The following is a 17169-nucleotide window of genomic DNA, read 5'->3' as shown; positions in this document are numbered from 1 at the left end:
GAGTATAAGATTAAATTTTCTCGAACAGTTTCTTATTACCCATTCCTTAGGGAACTGTGAGTCTTAAAGCTCTGTCTAATCCTCAGATTTCACTGAACTATTCATACATGCAAAGCATGCCCCTGCCACAGTTCAACCAGGGAAAAGGGAAAAAGAAAAGAATAGGAAGAGGGTTAGAGGAAAATGAATTACAAAATATTATAAATTTTTTTCTTATACAGTTATTATAATTATGTAATCTTAACTATAGAAAATAGGTATAGAAAAATCTAGGAGGAAATGCAACAAAATATTAACAACATCTATCTCTAGATGAGTTTTTCAGATTTTCTACATTTGAAATCAAATATGGGTGGTGTGGGATTCCTCGGTTTAAAATCTGTGTGGGGCAGGTGGGAGTGGCAGTGGGGTGTGTATAGAAAAGGGTTTGGAAGGATGTATGTCAAGGTGTTAATAATAGATAAGTGATTTTTCTTTTTTTCTTTTTCTTTGATCTCTTATTTGTCCCGATTTTCTTTTTTTTTTTTTAACGTTTTTATTTTTGAGACAGAGACAGAGCATGAACGGGGGAGGGGCAGAGAGAGAGGGAGACACAGAATCGGAAGCAGGCTCCAGGCTCTGAGCCATCAGCCCAGAGCCCGACGCGGGGCTCGAACTCACAGACTGCGAGATCGTGACCTGAGCCGAAGTCGGACGCTCAACCGACTGAGCCACCCAGGCGCCCCTGTCCCGATTTTCTATAATGAACTAGTATTACTTTTATAATGAGAGCAAAGCAAAAATTTTAACTGAAGTAGAACAAAAAGAAAGGATTTGGGAAAGTAAAGCTTTGAACGGCTTGAAAATAAGGGCAAAAGGGGAAAAGAACAATAGATTTGGTGATATAAGAATCGTCTCAGGGCGCCTGGGTGGCTCAGGTGGTTGAGTGTCCAACATCGGCTCTGGTCATGATTTCCTGGTCTGTGAGTTCAAGCCCCATGTTGTGCTCTGTGCTGACAGCTCACGGCCCGGAGCCTGCTTCGGATTCTGTGTCTCCCTCTCTCTCTGCCCCTCCCCTACTTGATCTCAATCTCTCTCTCTCTCAAAAATAAATAAACATTAAAAAAAATTTAAAGAATTGTCTCCAGTGAAACGTAATGGCGCTCAGATTTCTCACCACCATTTTGGCCCCCAAACCATCTCTAAAGTTCTTGTCAAAGGTCACTTCCACCTGGATGAGCCATCAAGACCCTGATTCAGTCAAAAGATCCCAGGTTCTCAGTCCAAAAATCTCTTTTCTGCCACCTCAGTCATCACTCTTGAGCTTGTCATCCCCGGAAGCTGTATTACCTCTGAAAGCTTGATCTCCAGCATTTTTCTCCCTGAGTACCACTTCCAAATCATGTGCCAAATATTCCAACAACCATGTTCGAAATATTCCTACTCTAATAGTTCTTTGCCTGAAGATCTCCAATGCACGCACTCTCACTTTTACACTATCAACCTTGCCTTCATCCTTGGTTCCTTCTTTGTTAAACCTGCGTTTAATGGTTCATCATTAATCATTAGTTTCTTGCAAAGAATCCGAACTTCTTTGGTTCTCTTTCTCAGGCTAAATTCCAATGTTCCTTAAACACCATCATCTACCTAACCTCCGCCTGCCTGCACTAAAGCAGCTGAAGCCTGCTGAAAAAAGTAATATGACTTTTAATCTGACTTGACTTTGACGGCATAAATGTCGAATAAGATTGCAACACTGATGAGCACCTGGTAAATTCCTTTGGTAAATTCCTTTCCCACTCTTGGAGAGGACTATACCGTCCCTGCTCCTCCTCTGTCAATACTTCAATAACCTCTTTCAGCTGTTGACCTTGCCTTTTTCTTCCCTGAGAAAACTCCCGAATTCCCCTCCCACCACCAAATCCACCGCCTCCCCCCGCTTCTTACCTTCGCTCTCTGTCTTCCCTTCTGTTACGATGGAAGCAACAGCTCTGCCCGAATCAGAGATCCGGCATCCGCTAGGACTCTGTATCTCACCACCTTTCACCTCCTCACGGCCGCATTCCTACACTCAGTTCTCTCCGACAGCCTCTACCCTCTTTTATTGGGTCATTCCTATCAAATCAGGATCACCTGTAGCAGCAGCTCCTGTCCTAAAAAAAGAGAGAGAGGGGGAGACCATAAACTTTCCCTCGCCTATGTACCCTCACCTATATACGGATTTCTCCGTGGTTCTCAAATGTTCATGTGTATTTGAGTCACCTAGAGGTCTTGTGGTTTAAGCATGGGACTCTTGATTTCGGCTCAGGTCATAATCTTACAGTTCATGGGGTCGAGTCCCGTGTGGGGCTCGGCGCTGCCCCCGCAGGGCCTGCTTGGGATTCTCTCTCCCCCACCTCTCTCTATCCCTTCCCCGCTCTCACTCTCAAAATAAATACATAAGACTTTTTTTTTTTTTTTTTTAAGTACGCATTGCTAGACCTTGTCCTAGCATTTCTTACTCAGTAGGTCTGGTGGGGCCGGGGGTGGGGGGTGCTGGGAATTTTCATTTCTAACAAGTTCCCAGGTGCTGCCGCTCCCGGGGCACGCTGGGAGAAGCACTGGTCTATGCCGACTACTTTCCTCACCCTTCCTTCGCTCCTCATTTCACGCACACGGACACTCTTCCTGGAAACTCTCCTCCTTCTCTCCGTTCCCGGAACACCACCCTCTCCCTGCGCTGCCTCTTCCGTCAGCGGGCCTTTCCCGGGGTCCTTTGCCGGCTCCCCGCCCTCTGCGAGCTGCCCGGCCTTTCCCACCACCGCACTCTCTCCCTGGACAACCTCATCCGCTCCCGACTCTAAATCCGATCCATGTGCCCGGGACTCCCAAATTTGTGCTTCCGGCTCTGCGATCTCCCAGCTGCACACTCATAGCTAGCTTGACGTCCTCATACGAATGTTTAGTTTGGGCATCTAGGAGGCATCTCAGAGTTAACATACCTAAAAGGCCGGGTTGCCCCCTCAGCACCAAACCCCCCCACCTGGCCCGGGATTCCTCGGTTAGGGTATCGTCATTCGCTCAGTTGCTTCATAAGCCCAAAACCTAAAATTTATCCGTTTTGGACATTATTTAAACATTTTCAAGCAACTTTACGAAGGTGTAAGTGACACCTAATAAACCGTACTATTTAAAGGGTGCCATTGGCCTAATTTTGACATATGGATACGTGCCCTGTGAAACCATAAAACATCAAGGTAACGAACCTAGTCACCACCCCCCAAAAAATTTTCTTCATGCCACTCTGTAATTTTTCTCTCCTACTTCTCCCCACCCCCAGCCATGAATCAACTGTCCTACTTTCTTTCACAATATATTCGTTTGTATTTTATAGAATTTTCTATAAATGGAACCATACATACATCGTGCACTCTTTTTTGTCAGGCTTCTTTCACTCAGAAGAATTATTGTAGATCCATCCATTTGATGCTTGTATCAATGGCCCACTGTTTTTTTATTGCTGGGAATTATTGCATCGTACACATATACCACAGTTTGTCTGTTCAATCACTTGTTGATAGATATTTGAGTTCTTTCCAGTTCCTGGGTCTTACATATAAAGCTGGTATGAGCCTATGTGTGAACATATGCTTTTAATTCTCTGGATAAATACCTAGGAGTAGAATAGCTGGGTCATATGATCAGTGTTAACTTTTTATATTATTTTGTTAATATTTATTTATTTTTCACACACACACACACACACACACACACACACACACACACGGAGTGGGGGAGGGGCAGAGAAAGAGGGAGACAGAATCCGAAGCAGGCTCCAGGCTCTGGGCTGTCAGCACAGAGCCCGACGCGGGGCTCGAACCCACAAGCTGTGAGATCATGACCTGAGCCGAAGTCGGTCGCTCAACCGACTGAGCCACCCAGGCGCCCCTGGTGTTAACTTTTTAAACAGCGGCTAAGCTGTTTTCCAAAGTGGTTGTAGAATTTTTCATTTCCACTGGCAGTGTATGAGAACTTGAGTTGTGTAGCACCCCCACACTGGGTACTAGTCTCCTTAAATTTACCCATTTGTGTGGGTGTGCAGTAGTATTTCATTGTGGTTTTAGTTTGTAGTTTCCTAATGACCGATAATACTGAACATATTTTCATGTGCTTATTTGCCATTCATTTGTCTTCCTTGCTGCAGTATCTGTTCAAATCATTTGCTCACTTTTCAAATTAGGTTGTTTGTTGTCTTACTGAGAACTCTGTATGTAGTCTAGAAAACTGATTTGCAAATATTTCCTCCCCACCCTGGGACTTATCTTTTCCTTCTCTGAACAATCCCTTTTGAAGAGATGAAGTTCTTAATTTTTGTGAAGTCAAATTTGTTTTTTTTTTTCTTTTATAGAGTATGCTTTCAGTGTCATATCTGAAAACTCTTTACCCGACTCAAGTTCACAAGACTTTCTCCTATGCTTTCTTCTAAATTATTTATTGTTTTGACTTTTAGGTTTCTGATCCATTGATTTGTTTGTTTTACATAGTGTTAAAGGTACAGGTTGAAGTTTTGTGGGTTCTTTTCCTTAACATATGGATATCTCATTTTTCCACCGCCATTTCTTGTAAAGACCGTCCTTTTCTCCGTGCCTTCCTTTTGCATCTTTGTTGAAATCAGTTGAGCACATATATGTAGGTATACCTATGGACTCCATTGATTTCACTGGACCATTTGTCAGTTAAAAGATTAGACCCCAGTAGGGCTTCCTGGGTGGCTCAGTTAGCTAAGCACCCAACTCTAGATTTTGGCTCAGGTCATGATCTCGCGGTTTGTGAGACTGAGCCCCACATCAGGCTCTGCACTATCAGCACGAAGCCTGCTTGGGATTCTCTCTTTTCCTCTCTCTCTCTGCCCCTCACCCTCTCCCTCTCTCTCTCTCAAAAGTGAATATATAGGGGCGCCTGGGTGGCGCAGTCGGTTAAGCGTCCGACTTCAGCCAGGTCACGATCTCACGGTCCGTGAGTTCGAGCCCCGCGTCAGGCTCTGGGCTGACGGCTCAGAGCCTGGAGCCTGTTTCCGATTCTGTGTCTCCCTCTCTCTCTGCCCCTCGCCCGCTCATGCTCTGTCTCTCTCTGTCCCAAAAATAAATAAACGTTGAAAAAAAAAAGTGAATATATAAACTTAAAAAACAAAGACTAGACCCCAGTAAACGAAACACATCCCAACCTTTCAGCCACTGCCATCTTTTTCCAAACAATTGAAACAGTTTGGAGTAATTTGTTTATTCTTAGACCACAAAGAGTTAAAATATATAGCCCAATATATTAGTTTCATTCAAAGTAACTCACTCTATGTGCTGAATTTAATAATTCCATCTTTATGCTGTGTCACTGAAGAAGGGGTGAAATTAATGCCATACTTAATTTTGACCGCTGTTTTTCAGTTTCAACAGTTTTAAGTCTGTATTCTTACAATGAGACTTCTCCTTTGAGCCAAACTATTTTCGAAAATGTATGTAGACTTTTCTCTGCCTTTGGCCTGAGTATTCTGAATTTGAAAATAAGCACCAGGTCAAACCTCATGCCATCTCTCTCCACCCTGTTGTGTAGTCCCCATAGATTAAGTGTTTGGACCTCGGCACTTAGGGGTGAGCTGTGAAGTGTTTGTGGACTGTTCCATGAGGGATTTGGATCAAAGATGAGAAGTCCTCGCGGCCTTTCTTGGCCAGCTTAGTGCTCCTAAGTAATACTTAACTGTTCCAAGGCAAAACCTGTGAGTAAACTAATGACAGTATTTTTGACTGCGCAGAGGCAGGAATAGAAGTTCTTTCTCAGCTGTCTCAGCTAACTGGCACGTTCTTTACTGCCCCCACTGGGATTGCAACTGGCTCTTACCAACACAGTAAGTACACGGGGGCTGACCACAGTGCCCGGTAACATCTACCAACTCCAGGGTCACCAAAAGACACAGCACAGCTAATAATGCCGGTTCTGACTCATGTCAATTACTGTCTTCCATTCCTTCTCTGAAGGAATGCTGTCGCTATTCAAACTATGTCATTGCCTGCCGCTCAGTCATTTGCTTAGAAAGGGGTTATTTATTGCAGATATTCGCTTCAAACCATCATGTGGACAAACTCTATTGAAAACATCATGTTTTTAAATATATAATTTATTGTCAAGTTAGCTAACATACAGTGTATACGGTGTGCTCTTGGCTTCGGGAGTAGATTCCCGTGATTCATCACTTACATACAACACCCAGTGCTCATCCCAACAAGCGCCCTCCTCAATGCCCATCACCGATTTTCCCGCCCCCCCCCCCCCTGCTCTCCCACTCCCTTCCACTCTCAGTTTGTTCTCTGCATTTAAATGTCTCTTACGGTTTGTCTCCCTCTCTGTTTGTGACTGTATATATATTTTTTCATTCCTTTCCCCCATGGCCTTCTGTTAAGTTTTTCAACTTCCACATGTGAGTGAAAACATGATTGTCTGTCTTTCTCTGGCTGACTTATTTCACTCAGCATAATACCCTCCAGTTCCATCCACGCTGTTGCAAATGGCAGGATTTCATTCTTTTTCATTGCTGAGTGAGTATTCCATTGTATATATAAACCACATCTTCTTGATCTATTCATCGGTTGATGCACATTTGGGAAAATGTCATTTTTAACAGTTAAACGTGTACAGTTGCTGATCTAGAGAAATAATAAAGAATAATTCTTCTTAGTGAGATATAATCAATACAGTGTCATTTGGAAATAAGAATTGCAGCTATAGAGTGATGGTGAAGGGGCTTGCTCAGGTTCCAACTCAACTGCATTATCTGAGAGGAAAAACAAAGATAAAATACATCTGCGAGCAAAACTTGATTTAGATACTAAAAGTTGCAAATATTGAATCTAAATGTGACATTGGCTGACCAGCAAGAGGACCACATTGCTCTGCTACAGTAATGGTAATATAATCATTTCCCCCTTTAAAACTCCCTGGCCTCCTATTACCTGGGGTTTGGGGCCACGTAGAAACCATGTAAAGCATGACTTCTCTAATGCCAGATGCCAAAAGGCTTTGGAGCCTGGGAAAAACTGGCATGATTGGAACTTGTAAGGGACAAGTTTCCACATATCTACAGAAAGCACATTGGCCTGATAGATTTTTGTAGCAGAAGTCACTCGTTCACTTTAGTTTATATCACTGCATTGCCATGTGATAGCATATGGGGCCTTATGGAGAGGGGACATCAGCCTGGCAGGGTGGGACATCGGCCTGCACACACTGTTCTTTCTGGGGAAGCTTTTCTTCTTTTTCTCCTCCTCTGTCTCCTCTGCCTTCTATTCGTCCTCCTTTTCCCTCTCTTCTTCTTAGTTATCTTCTAGGAAAACATCTTATAAAGAGTTGTGCATGTCTATCAATAAAAATGAGGGACAGGAATCAAATAAGGCTACCTATCCATCCGGGACAGAAAATCAGATTTGACATGCCACAGTATCATTCAGTAATTGATTTTCGAGGAGAGAACTCTCTCAAGCACCCATTACAGTTTTAGAGAGAGATTTATAGAGAGAGAGCAACTTGACATGATGTAAGGAAGCTAGAGGGTTGGCGAGCCCAAGATGACTCTGGATGGCATGATGGGGAAGCCAGGCCGAGTGGGATTTTCTTGTATGTTCATTTTTAGGATGTAAAGGATTTTTAGGATGTAAAGCAAAGTCAGTATATTCTTACCCAGATGGCCACTCTGCTTCCTGATCTACAAAGCCAGCGGCTACTTAATTTTGTTTTCAAATATAACATGTCAGCCTTACCTATCAAAGAATAGATAGGTATTTGAAATTATTCATTGTGTGCTTCTTGAGTTTGTAATTTTACCTTTGAAAGGAGACCATGGGTATTTATCTTAGTCTTCTAAGGAGAAAGATATTAAGCCTGCAATAATAAAAGGAGAAAATACTGTCAGTTCTCAGTGATTGGCTGGGACGACCGTGGGAAAGGGATCCCTTTGGCATCTACTTCAGTGAGTCAAAGCTGCAGATGTGGTCCAGCCTCACGGACTTTCTGGAAGACACCTTGAAATCAGTAAGGAAACAGTTAAGTCCTCTCTTCAAGGAGTTGCAAAAGAACATCAGTGCCAAGATGATAGGTAAGAACTCTTGCTACTTTTGTTGCAGGTGAGTTATGAGGCTTGTTCTGCTTCGGGAGCAAATGCAAGTTTAGGAATGGCTCAAGCGAACGTTGACCTTTGCACCTGTTCAGTAAAACTTGATTCCCTTTGTCCTTCATATCTCCTTTCGAATGTAAGGAATAGCCGATGAGAACAAATATGCTCATCTTCAAAATGCTGAAGCTAGTTCATTTTAAATGATACCGTCTTACTAATCCTGTGCCAGGCAGTTGACCTAGACAAAACTAAGTGTTTGGTAGGCCAGAGGGCTCTGCCCTTTTTCCCACCACAATCTGCTCTAAAAGGTAAGCTCCTCTTAGACACAGCACCCATTACTTAAATTGTTCTGGGGTGGTGTTCTATTTATTTTCTATATAAAATACTCAATTTGGTGATGGGCTCCATGGTCCTCCGCTGAGCCTACTGGCATCACTGAATTTATTTTCCCATTCACACTCCTTACTCATGACTGCTTTATCACAATAGAGTCTTGGAAACAGTTTTCTGTATTGGACCTTCCCCTAAGTCAGTCCCTCCTTTAAAATGAGGGGTTTTTTTTGGGTTTGTTTTGTTGGTTTATCATCTGGGTAAATGACCACCCTCCCATCTTTACCTATTGAATTTATCCCTAACTGTTCCCATCTACCTTAAACACCCCTGAAATCAAGCCAGTAGTTACTTGTGTCTTACTTCTTCCTTCCCTTCCCTGCCCTGTTTCTTATTGATGTCTTTTGCCACAATAACTGTCTGTACAAGAGCCATAAAACACAGCTATACATGTAGATATTTTACGTCAATATATGTTCTGCATCTCTTTACATCAATGCCTCCAAAACAGGGCAAAACTGGGAGTGCTATTCTTGGTTTCATGTACTATCCACTTGACCACATTTAGTGGATGTTCAGCCAATACTGAAAAATGGTTATGAGGCTATAAATAGGGAGAAATTATTTCTCCTGTTTTTTTCATAGTTATTAAGGACCAAAAAGAAAAGCGAGAAAGTTAGCTTTTTCAAGATAGAAGAATTTTTTTAATGTTTATTTATTTATTTATTTATTTATTTATTTATTTTGAGAGAGAGAGAGAGAGCAAGCACACGCAGCAGAGAGGCAGAAAAAGAGGGAGGGAGGATCCCAAGCAGGCTCCATGCTGTCAGCACAGAACTTGATGTGGGGCTTGATCCCACGAACTGTGAGATCATGACCTGAGCCAAGATCAAGAGTTGGACACTTAATCAACTGCGCCACCCAGGTGTACCAAGAGAGAAGAATTTTTAAATAATATTTGTAAGCAAGAAGAAGTTAAATGGAATAAAATCATTTTCACATAAATGTATGTTGTTTAAAACACTAAAAAACATAAAAGATGTCTGTGTAACTATGTTTGTATGTTATTTCCTGTAGACTTAAAGTATTTATGTACTTGAGCCCATAGATAAAGGGGAGTGAGGAGACATCTTGGGTGGGATTGAGAATCTAAAATTTAAACTTACAAGATTTATTTTCACACGTTCCCTCCTTATTGCCCAATTTATATATTCTATTTAATATCAGCCTTACCAGGATGGGTACTTTTTCATATGCTGCACATTTGGTTACTCTTGGTCAATTTATGTTTTATCATGGTAGATAGCCCCCATGGCATAGTGGAATTTTACTTTTTATTCTTCACATTGTTATCCACTAAAAAGCAATGGTGAGGATTGAATTGTTTTCTGCTTGATCACATCTCTTACGTAAATCAATTACAAGGCAGATGGCCTTATATATTCGCAGGGCAATTTATGTTTGACCACATGAGTGTGGCTAACATTCTGAATAACCAAGAAATTGCACAAGCTCTGGCAGATGGATTGATGGAACTTTCAAAAGATAATTCTGTAAGTGTTTCTTCAAAGAAAGCCAACCTTTTTCTTTTTTTTTTTTCGAAGAAAGCCAACTTTAAAAACCCAATACTTAAATACATTTTTAGTTTGCATTGATTTTTTTTTTAACCATATTATCCCTTTGTATGAACAATTCCTCTGAGAGATTATATTGGGTTGTAAAACACAGCCACTGAGAGATCCTGGACAATAAGAGAACCAAAATTAACTACAAAGTACCATTTACAGATTTTAGTTGAATAATACTTACTTTGTTTCCTAGACTTAAATTAATTGGGTAGAAAGAAGAAAACGCTGCTCTTTTCTGCTGCACTTTGATCGATGTGTATTTCAGATGAATGTTTTAATTGGAATTTCTTTCTTTTTTTCTTCTGGTGGGGGGTTGATTTTTTTAGGACAAACCTCTGGAATTTTTGTCAAATTTTCTGCTGAAGAGAAGTAGTAAAGAAAGCAAGGATTTTGGAGAAGATGTTATTCCGACAAAATGTGACCCAAAAGCAACATTCGATTTATTCATGAAGGTAAGGTTATTGCTGTGCTGTTAGACACACGTGGTTAAGAAATTCATACACAGTAATGATAATTCTACTTGGAAAGCTTTCAACTTGTCATTTTTCCTACAAATTTCCTTTTCATGGATTATTATAAAAAAAAGGGTGTTTTGTAGTTTCCTAATAAGAGTGAAGCCACTTAATGCCGGAAGCTGCGCTCCTTGACTAGAGAGACACGGTCTGGGCCCCGGGAACAGAGTCCATCATTTGCATTAAGCAGCTCGCTCAGTGGAGTCCTGAGATTGATTCGAGAGAAAACTTAAGAAAAAAATTTTTTCAACATTTATTCATTTTTGAGAGACAGAGCAAGAGCAGGACTGGGCAGAGAGAGAGGGAGACACAGAATCTGAAGCAGGCTCCAGGCTCTGAGCTGTCCGCACAGAGCCCGACACGGGGCTCGAACCCACAGACTGCGAGATCATGACCTGAGCTGAAGTTGGACGCTTAACCACTCGCTGGGTGAGCCACCCAGAAGCCCCAAGAAAATGGTTTCATTTGCAATCCAGGACATTTTTTTTTTTAAATAAAAGTAGGATGTGTTCTTTTCTTACCTGAAATTCAGATTCATAAAAGGAAAAAAAGGTGGGTTTGAAGCCGGTTCTTCAAGCAAACAAGAATAATTTTGCCAGTACTATGTTCAGAATCCACCCATTCTTGGTTCAGTGAAATAATACGGATTCAGGAAATACGGAAAACCGCATTGTCATTCAGAGAGCTGGTTTCTAAGAAAATATCACTTCAGATGATGTCCATAGAATGTCACGTGATGCCCATAGAAAAATCACCTCTTGCTTCAAGGCTGGGGACACCACCCCAAACACAAACTCACCATGGAGACTGTTAGTGGGAATAGACCTGTGAGTTCTATCAAGCAGGCAAATACCAGGCTATTAACCTGCTATTCTGGAAGCCTCTCTTCACACTTCTTTAGTGGACAGCACAGTGGAGGAGAGGCAACCACGGAGGACCTTCTGGCAGCAGCGTCCCCTCTGCCAAGTCCCCAGATTGCTCAGCAAAATGAAAGCCATGCAGTTATGCACACCCGCCCCTTAGTTGTTACCAGAGCAGGACCCTTGGTTTAACCTGCCCCCCACCCCCACGAAGTGACTTATTTTTCTCAAGCACAAGCTTCCTTTCGAAGAAGAGTCTTAACACATTTTCAGGGACATCTAAGCCTTTTATAGGTCAGAGCCCTGCTTCCCTCATGCCCCATCTCTGAATCTGTCTTTTCAAAAGACTCTTGCAGACCACGCATTAGTCAGGTTCTCCAGAGAACCAGAAGTAATAGGAGATATATATACGTATATATGTGTGTATTGTGTATATATGTAGATATATGTGTATATATGTGTATATATGTATATACATATATAATATTTAATTTAATTTTAATATATATTATGTCTAATATATCTAATATGTATATTTATCTGCACTGTCAGCACAGAGCCCGGTGTGGGGCTTGAACCCACAAATCATGAGATTGTGACCTGAGCGGAAACCAATAGTTGGACGCTTCACTGAGTGAGCCGCCCAGGCGCCCCTAAACATCTAATCATTTTAATAAAATAACACAGAATGTTTGGACTTCAAGTTGCCTCATTGCTGGGAAGCAGGCCTGCTAATGTCACATCACCTGCCAGTAATAGAAGCACAGAATCGGAAGACTCAATGCCTAGAAATGTCCTTGATTTAAAACAAAAATCAAATTAGGAAAAATATGTGTTACATTCTTATTTGGTTTTCTGTTGTTTACTACTTAAGAGTTTGTGCACAAACCCCCTGAAACAAAGTCAGGGACTTCCAGGAAGAAAAACCACAGCTTAAACATAGGTGTGGAATTAGGATACAATAGAGAAATCGAGTTTCTCCACACATCGGAGTTTATTTTTTAAACTGTAGATACTGGGGTGTCTGGGTAGCTCAGCGTCTGATTTTTTCTCTCCGTTCAGGTCCTGAGCTCGGGCTCCTGAGTTCAAGCCTTGCATTGGACTCCGCGCTGGGCATGGAGACTACTTAAAAATTGGCAAATACATAAATAATAAATAAACTGTAGATATTTGTCCTGAAGAACACACAAACTTAACAGCCATAGGAATGGAAAATAACGGTTTCTGCTGAGATAATTGGTTTAGACCATTCCATAGGGGATTCTGTAAGAGGACTTGCCTGCCAAATCCAGGACCAGACACACACACACACACACACACACACACACACACAGAGCTGTGTCTGAAGGTATGACCGGGCAGGGCCTACCCTCCATCCAGATGGCCCAGACTCTGCCCATATATGTATATACAGATAGAGGTATATGCACATGTCTGTCTGTCTATCTGTCTACCTACCATCTGTCCAATCAGATCCTGTCTGTCTCACTGGGCAGTAGTGACTCACTCTAGTGTTTACACTGATACTGTACAACCATGGCAACAGGTTACAAGCAGACCCATGGTTGTTCCTGAGTTCTACCTGTCATTTTCACAGCTATTTCTGCCCCTAATTCAGGCACTGAGTGTCTTGTGGGAGAAGCATCGGCAATAATCTGGAAAAGGCAAACAAGGCAGGAAAGTTCCTACCATGTCATCAGTGGCCTCCCTTATATGTCATGGAGGGAGCGAAGGCACAGGCCCACCAGCCCCAAACAGTAGTTTCCTTATAAATGTGCCAAGTTTGTTGCCCCGTCACTTCCTCTGAGTTCATCCCTAAAAAGAAAATAAGGGATGATGTCTTAAATTTAAAAAATCGTCTCTAAAATGTAACGAAATTATACGTATCGTATACAGTGAGAAAACTTGTTATTTTTAGATTCAAACAAAATTCACACGCCAAATCAACTTGCTATCCACAAAGAAAAATTGATGCTTCATAAAAGTGGCTGCTGCTGAGTCAGAGGTGAAGCTAAGCCCCAGTGTGAGTGAACAGGTGCTCTATAACCAGGGTGGTCCGGGGGGCCGTGCAGAAGCACTCGTGCGAGCCTGCGCAACAGGATGATGTCCCGGGTGAGGCGGTCTCCCTTATACGTGAGATCCACAGACGATTCCGTCCCGTTTCGATTCTCTTAACCTTGGGCCAGTTTGAGTGTCGTTCTCATTGCATGTCTGCAGCCACGTCTATCTTTACAACTATCGGTGTCATTGTCACCACTGACGGCTTGAAGTCATCATGTCTCTATTAAATCACCAGCACTGCTGTTTATGCTGAAAGAAGAGAGTGTGTTCCATTCATAGAAACTTTGATTTTGCCAAGATTCAAAGTAGATTCCTGCCCCCCCTCCCCACCCCCAGCAGAAGTATAAACACATGGCAGGCTAACAGGGGACATCCACAAATGGGGGAAGCAAAAGAAATGGTGGAAAGACTCTGGGGCAGCTGCGAGGTGCGCAGGCTCAGGTGGGACCTCTGTAAACCGGGGAGAAGTCAGCTGACTGCAGCTGGGGGACCAGGGCTCTTACTTCGGGTAGCCATAAAGAACGGCTGCAGTTACAAAACAAAAATTCCTTTTGCCTGAGTAGAATAAGGCAAAAACCAAAAAACAAAACAAAACACCCAAAAACAAAGTCTTGGTTATACATTGATTTTTTTTTTCCCCACTCTCGCCATAGAACTCAAGGGGTTACCATGAGTAGTTTTATCTTTGACTAGGAAAGGCAGCAGTGATGAGCAGGAATCACCCTTACCTCTCACCACAAACCCGGGACCATTGTTCCCTTGCTAGGGAGGACCCTGCAGGCAGCAGGTGGGACTTTTTTTTTGTTTTTTGATGTGCTACTGTATATGAAAGCCACAAGGGAACATGAAGAAAGAATAAGCTATATTTAAATGTGGAAACAGGTTCTAGAGAGCGCATGTGGATTGTTTCTGACACATTTTCATTAGAGTAAAAAAAGGGTGGATTTTACAACGTGCTGTGCCCTTTTTCTTCTGGCCATTTTATTATTTTTTCTAATGTTTACTGATTTATTTTTGAGGGAGAAGGGAGAGAGTGAGAGCAGGGGAGGGGCAGAGAGAGAATCTCAAGCAGGGTCCCCGCTGTCAGTGCAGGGCCCATCGCAGGCTGGATCCCATGACCCCGGGATCAGGGCCTGAGCCAAAATCAAGAGTCAGACACTTGACCAACTGAGCCACCCAGATGTCCCTTCTGGTAACTTTAAAAGATAAGCCATTTGTTGTCAACTGACAAATGACAGCAGAATTGAGGCAGAGGCCTGGAATGTGTGGGATTCCTCGTGCCTCAGTGAGCAGATAAGCCCCCCCCAACCCCCCACCTCGCCCCCCCCACCCCTCCCGGCCTCAAGGAGCAGGGTCTCTCTCCTGCCTCCCAGGGAGAAGGGTGGCTGCACTGAATTCAGTTTCTCAAGTATAATGTAGTTCCTAGGAAGCTAAAGTTTACTTTTTTTAACATAAGATTTAATTTAAGAGAGTCATCAACTGTGTCAAGTGCTTAGTTCATTGTGTCTGGGGAGCACCGTAGTTGGGGCTGAAGGCAGACAGCTACTGAAAGCCTCCCGTAGGCACAGCACCCACTGGGCATTCAGACATCCCAAGGCCTGCCTCCAAATAATCAAGTCTGCATTTAATCCTCAGGAAAGAAATGTTAGAGAAGACAACCCTCAGGATGCAAAATCAAGTCTCAGCAAAAACGATCTAAATTTTGAGACGCTGGTAAAGCTGGTAAGTCAATGATTATATAGTAAGAATTCTCCATTGTTTTGCTCCTGACCCCCCCCCCCCCCAAAAAGGCATCAGCCTTTATTCTGGTTCTTTTTTCTTGACAGTTTACCTTAGGGGGGGAAAACCTTAAATATAAGTGAGGGAATCCAACAGGTAGATTTTTCTTTTGAATATGTCCTGGTCTGAAAAGAAATTAACCAAGAAATTAACCAGTTAACATCTTGGGAGCAAGAGCCATCTCTGTGCTACTCTGATTTTTTTTTTTCTTTCCTTTTCCTTTAAAAAAAACTTAAAAAAAAAATTAGAGAGAGAGAGGGAGACACAGAATCTGAAGCAGGCTCCAGGCTCTGAGCTGTCAGCATAGAGCCCAACCCAGGGCTCTGGGCTAGAGCCCATGAACAATGAGATCATGACCTGAGCCCAAGTCCAACATTTAATGACTGAGCCACCCAGACACCCTACTCTGATTTTCTAATATGACAGGAGGACAGCATTTAGACAAATGGCACACGGACATAAAACTTCACAGTTTCTAAATGACCCACCAACTCGTAGTCTGACTTCGAAGGCTGACTATAACATTCAGGGCCCTGTCTTTCTGTTTCCAAAGGGGAGGGCGTGGAGGAGGTCGAGGCTTGGTCCCATCGTGCCCTAACACACAGCACACACAAGCTGCTTTGCCTTTCTTCATCCCACGTTCGCAAATTCATCCTGTTTTCCTTTTCACAATCCCTTAAGGTAGATGTTAGCGACCACATTTTGTAGATGAGGAACTACGGTTAGAACACTTAAATGACTTCCCTAAAGTCACATGGCCTGCTGAGAAAGAAACTTGAATCCCACAGCCCTGAGCTCAACCGTGGAGTTCCTTCCCAAGCCTGGCCATGCTGTGGGGAATCCACCTGCCACAGTGTTGCCCGTGTGGACCTCATGGCGTGGGTGCTCGCTCACCCTCGGGTACACCCCCCGGAATCACCAGAGAGAAGGGGGTTCACATAGCGCCATGAATATGAGAGTATCTCATCTCACTGTTGGTCACAACACCTGACAATGGTTTTAAGACAATAGGTTTGACAACTGAAACCTTAATTTAAAATGATTAAAAATATTGGAGAACTCCAATATTTTAAAAACATTTGTACACATAAAAGTATAATACGGGCTCTGAGCCAGCTGCCAGGTGGGACTATAAATGTATTTTTTTTTTAACTCATTAGGAATGTCTAAATGGGTATGATATAGATAGATAGATAGATAGATCCTGTGTTTGAAAGATAAAACTTTACCAAAACAGCATGTTTATAGTATTTCATAGAGTGAGTTTTCTCGTTTTTCTCTTACATTTACTTTATATTTGAATTCTGGTTCATGAAGTTATGGTTGATTTGTTTTGGGCAAAGATCACATGGCATTACACTTCGTATTGTTATATTTCATTTGGGGCGGTGTGGGGGGGATCCGAGGGCTTAAGGAAGAAGGAGAAATTGTGTTCTAAGAGTATTAATAGTTCTAGGCTCAAACACAAGGCCATTGCATTTTTAAAAATTAAATATTTTCATTGTTTTCTATTGCAAGGATACTCATTTTCCAACTTTTGAAAAGTACAGATAGAAGAGAAAGAATTACTTAGTCCCAGCACTGAAAATTAATTTCGAAGCAGATTAGTTGACAGGAGGGTCAGCTCATTTCAGTTCTTCTGTCTGCAGTGTTGTCAATAAAACACTATAAATCAATCAGTAAACACTGGGGAAAAGGCACAGGGGAGCAATCAAGAGTGGGCAACCCAAAGGCTTCCTCACCGGACTATCACCATCATGGAGGCGAGGCTCTGTGCCCTCCCATCGTTGTGTAGTGACCACCTAGCACGTGTCACCGAATACGTATTCAAGTAGACCAGATGGATAGACATCGAGCCTCAGTCTGGCCCCCTCGGGATCCAA

General features: G+C 42.6%; 1 protein-coding gene across 1 annotated transcript in view; it reads left to right on the top strand.

The window, feature by feature from the left end:
- Window positions 1–17169, top strand: part of ECT2L (epithelial cell transforming 2 like) — a 66957-nt gene that overhangs the window by 32356 nt on the left and 17432 nt on the right. The window contains exons 9-12 of the mRNA XM_047103135.1: window positions 5765–5857; window positions 7916–8098; window positions 9896–9999; window positions 15143–15229. Of these exons, the coding sequence (XP_046959091.1) occupies window positions 5765–5857; window positions 7916–8098; window positions 9896–9999; window positions 15143–15229 (467 nt within the window). The remainder of the gene's footprint in view (window positions 1–5764; window positions 5858–7915; window positions 8099–9895; window positions 10000–15142; window positions 15230–17169) is intronic.

The sequence above is a fragment of the Lynx rufus genome, unplaced genomic scaffold (assembly GCF_022079265.1).
Source record: "Lynx rufus isolate CCGP_SWC_20201006 ecotype Redwood Valley unplaced genomic scaffold, mLynRuf1.p SCAF_6, whole genome shotgun sequence".
Classification (NCBI taxonomy): domain Eukaryota; kingdom Metazoa; phylum Chordata; class Mammalia; order Carnivora; family Felidae; genus Lynx; species Lynx rufus.
Note: the sequence above shows the minus strand (reverse complement) of the source record. Positions and strands in the feature narration are given on the sequence as shown.